At 52.5% G+C, this 4,450-nt stretch overlaps 1 protein-coding gene across 1 annotated transcript; it reads right to left on the bottom strand.

The window, feature by feature from the left end:
• Nucleotides 1-2,267: 2,267 nt before the first annotated feature.
• LOC112412208 (putative tubulin-like protein alpha-4B) lies at nucleotides 2,268-4,242 on the bottom strand. The gene is given in 4 exon segments (XM_024763755.1): nucleotides 2,268-2,672; nucleotides 2,674-3,084; nucleotides 3,380-3,528; nucleotides 4,059-4,242. Coding segments are annotated over 4 exon segments (954 nt in total). The 5' UTR covers nucleotides 4,180-4,242; the 3' UTR covers nucleotides 2,268-2,399.
• Between the last annotated feature and the right edge of the window lie 208 nt (nucleotides 4,243-4,450).

A 4,450-nucleotide genomic window follows, 5' to 3' on the forward strand; every position in this document is an offset into this window, starting at 1 on the left:
CCGGGGCACGAACCCGTGTCCCCTGCATCGGCAGGCGGACTCTCAACCACTGCGCCACCAGGGAAGCCCTGTAGGTTATTTTTAAAAACGGGGGCCGTGGACCCAGTTTAAATTATGCCCTGTAGGAATTGGTACTTTGTTTTGTACCAATATATGCCAACATCTAATATCCGTTGACTTCATATTTTCACTTTGTGAAGCGCCATCTGAAATGGCAAAACTGGAAACAAATGTCCTTTGTGGAAACTAGTTAAATTATCATACACTCCCTACAGTAGAACACTGTATGATCATAGAAAAGAATGAGAAATCTGTCCCGGCATATAAATATGTCCAAGGTATACTGTATACTTGCTAAAAAGAAAAGCAACTTTAATTCGATTTATGCTTAAAAATACCTGTAGAGTATTAAACACCAGCTAGAGTCTTTGACAGCTCAGGGAATATCATGCTGGAGGAGGACAAACAACGGGGAGAGGGCTGACGCTGTGACCCCTCCCTGCCCTAGTGAGCAGCTAGCAGTCAGCAGCAGCTGGACACAGCCAGTCTCCAGAAGAGCTGGGATGAGCAGGGGGAAGGGCACAGGGGGTTCTGACTTGATAGAGGGGTGCTCTCACACAGCACTAAGGTCAGGCCAGCCAGCCCCTCCAAGTGGGAGTGCTGCCAGCTTCCGTTTCTCTTCGGCATGAGTGGAGTCTGTCACCTACCTTTAAAGAATGTTCTTTGCCCATGTCGCTGGCCCCTTTCTGTCAACGTCACCCGTATAACAAGAGGTGTAATGTGAATATGCACAGACTATCTCTTGAGGGACAAAGCTCTGGAAGGGGAAGAGGACTTCAGCTTTTCAGCCTTCTGCGTCATTTTAATATTTTGCCACATACACACATTTATAATGAAAAAACTAAACATAAACATGGGAAAGACTTCTTGACAATAGTGCGCCCCTGAGCAAATGGTTATTAAAGAACATATGGTGAAATCACACTCAGACTGACAAAAAGGAACTTAGAGCAATGAGAATTCAACATGCTCCATCTGAGGGAGAACTATCCTCTGTGGGGACAGAAGCTGTGACTTCCTGTACCTCCCCACAAGACTGGCCTCCCCACTGGCTCACAGAGACTCAGCCAGGAGGGAAAGCCTGGGCAGAGGGCACAGCACCCCCCAAAGTGCTACCCAGCTGCGGCTGCCTTGGATGTCCTTGCCTTCTGAAGATCATGGTGAGGTGACTGAAAGGAGAAGTCAAGAATGGAAGGTTTCAATCCCCACCTATAACCTCTGAGGTCTGCAAACCTCTTACGGAAGGTGTAATTAATATTTCCAGATTGGTGAAACCTGTTATAGACTTTACTCTTTCCTGTGAGTCACTTTGCATCTGTCGGTCTTACACCCTCGGAGATGGTCTGTGCCAGGGTGTCTTGAAGTGGGGCTGACAGAGGCCAGGTGGGTGCAACAACTTGTCTGTAGTCAGAGGCAAGCTCTGGCCTTTCCAAATGACAATAGGATGACACACATATTGCTTCTACTTCTCTTCATTTTCAATCTGCAATGACCCTGGAACGTGCAACTCCCCAAACACCTCAGGAACTCATCAGGGCTCACGAGTGCAGGATCTAGCACTTTTTCTAATGTGGAAGATCAATTGTGAACAAGGACTTTTAATGAAGAAGAGGGGGCAGAGTTAAGGATCCCAGGCGTGGCGAGGCACTTAGCCTGGTGATCACAATAGGTCTAACATGTTACTTGGCTTCCAGATACATGTTGCTTTTCTCTGGGTAGACGTTTCATCGTGACACTAAACACGGTTGAAGGAGCCACCTAATTATCAGTGTGATTTTGTGTGCGAGGCAGTGTTCCGAGTCTGGTTTGGAGTAACAGCAGTGAACCACCCTTGGCCCCACAGAAAACACTGCATAATGAATTTAAAATTCTGTCTACAAAAACATAAATGTTACCTAAAATGCAGTGACAACTGGTGACTGAAGTAATGTGAAATCTAAAAACCATGATTTCTAACACAAAATGATACCATAGACCCTGACAGGCTTCTTGAGCAAGAGTGGGAAAATGTGGAGGACAGACATGCTGCAGTCAGACGTCCCTGAAAGCTCCCTCCATTGCTCGCTGCCCCTGAGGCTGTTAGATACTAAAAGCTGTCTCAGCCTCAGTCTCTAAACTGTAAGATAGTAGTAGTAGTAGCCCATGAGTGTTACAGGTTGGTTGTAAGAAATAAGGGTACATAAAGTCCTTGCTAAAGATCAAGGCACCTAGCAAATTAATTACTAAACTTGTTCTCCCTGCTGTGCAGCTGCCCTGGAACAGGGTACCCTTCACAAAGGGGCAGCACCCGTCCCAGGATCTGCGGTGGGCGGGAAGGTGAACACGCGTTACTGCCCAGCCTACCTTGAACCCAGTCGGGCACCAATCCACAAACTGGATGGTGCGCTTGGTCTTAATGGTGGCGATGGCCGCATTGACGTCTTTGGGGACCACGTCCCCCCTGTACAGCATGCAGCAGGCCATGTACTTGCCGTGACGAGGGTCACACTTGACCATCTGGTTGGCCGGCTCGAAGCAGGCGTTGGTGATCTCGGCCACGGACAGCTGCTCATGGTAGGCCTTCTCGGCCGAGATGACTGGGGCGTACGTGGCCAGGGGGAAGTGGATGCGGGGGTAGGGCACCAGGTTGGTCTGGAACTCCGTCAGGTCCACGTTGAGGGCACCGTCAAAGCGCAGGGAGGCCGTGATGGAAGACACGATCTGCCCGATCAGACGGTTAAGGTTGGTGTACGTGGGCCGCTCGATGTCCAGGTTGCGCCGGCAGATGTCATAGATGGCCTCGTTGTCCACCATGAAGGCACAGTCCGAGTGCTCCAGGGTCGTGTGCGTGGTCAGGATGGAGTTGTAGGGCTCCACCACAGCTGTAGACACCTGGGGGGCCGGGTAGATGGCGAACTCCAGCTTGGACTTCTTGCCGTAGTCCACCGAGAGCCGCTCCATGAGCAGAGACGCAAAGCCCGAGCCGGTGCCGCCCCCGAAGCTGTGGAAGATGAGGAAGCCCTGCAGGCCCGTGCACAGGTCCGCCTGCGGGAGAGCAGAGGCCGTGAGGCCACGCCCGCATGAGCCGTGCCACCACCCCCACGGGCCCCCACAGGCCCCGGTCACAGCACACTCTTCCTCTGCAGGTTCACTATACGGGTTCAACCCATCCACAGGGAACACGCATCACACTTAGCAGTTACAGACGTGGACGCACTGCGGCCACACCGGAAAGGAAGACCCTGCACTCATGGTTCTGCTGGGTTTTGCCAAAGTGATGTCCCGGGGAGATCCCGGGCCTCCCCTCCTGTCCCGGAGGCCTTCCCAGGGCCCTTCTCACCAGTTTGCGGATCCGGTCCAGGACCAGATCGACGATCTCCTTGCCGATGGTGTAATGGCCTCTGGCGTAGTTATTGGCCGCGTCCTCCTTCCCGGTGATCAGCTGCTCCGGGTGGAAGAGCTGCCTGTAGGTCCCCGTGCGCACTTCATCTGCAGAGAGGACAGCGTGCCCGAGACTCTAAGGACGGTCGCTGACTCACCGGGATGGCCAGGTCCGGGGAAACCTTCAATTCTACAGGCACGTGCTGCGCCTCGCAGGCCAGCAGCGTCAGCGTCTCACAGAAAAGGTCTCCGTGTGATACACATGCCTCATCTGCTGTTTATGGCTCCGGGAAGGTCCAGTCAACCCGAGGAACAAATGCCAGTGTGGCCAGTTCCCAAAGGCGAGGGAATGCTCACACCGCACAGGCGGTTCTGCGCGTGCATGTTTTGTTCACACCCACAGCTACACCCGGGGTGTTGCTGAAATGGCCCTGACATACTAGACATCAGCGTGACTTTTGCCGGGCGCCCTCTGTGGCCTGGGTCTCACGGGCTCTAAGGTGACATTCTGTTCTCTCCTGGGTGGCCGCCACTGAAAGGTGCTCTCTCCTGGCAGCTCCCCTTGGAAACTACCTCAGGCTTCTGATCTGGAGGAACCCAGCAAAGGTTCTGTGCTTCCCCCTTCTAAGGTTACCTACCGACCACGGTGGGCTCCAGGTCCACGAACACGGCTCTGGGCACATGCTTGCCAGCCCCGGTCTCACTGAAGAACGTGTTGAACGAGTCATCCCCACCGCCGATGGTTTTGTCGCTTGGCATCTGGCCGTCGGGCTGAATTCCATGTTCAAGGCAGTAGAGCTCCCAGCAGGCATTGCCGATCTGGACCCCCGCCTGCCCCACGTGGATAGAGATGCATTCGCGCTGGGAACGAGAATATACACGTGAGGCCCCCTCAGCTTCAAGGCAGTTGTCACTATGTGGCACACAAATGAGACCCAACGTCTTAAACTAATATCTCTAAAATCTTTTGGTTTCTTTTTTTTTTTTTTTTTTTTTTTTAATCTTTTGGTTTCTTAACGTCTTATCAGAC

The sequence above is a fragment of the Neophocaena asiaeorientalis genome, unplaced genomic scaffold, assembly GCF_003031525.2.
Source record: "Neophocaena asiaeorientalis asiaeorientalis breed wild unplaced genomic scaffold, Neophocaena_asiaeorientalis_V1.1 scaffold110, whole genome shotgun sequence".
Lineage (NCBI taxonomy): Eukaryota > Metazoa > Chordata > Mammalia > Artiodactyla > Phocoenidae > Neophocaena > Neophocaena asiaeorientalis.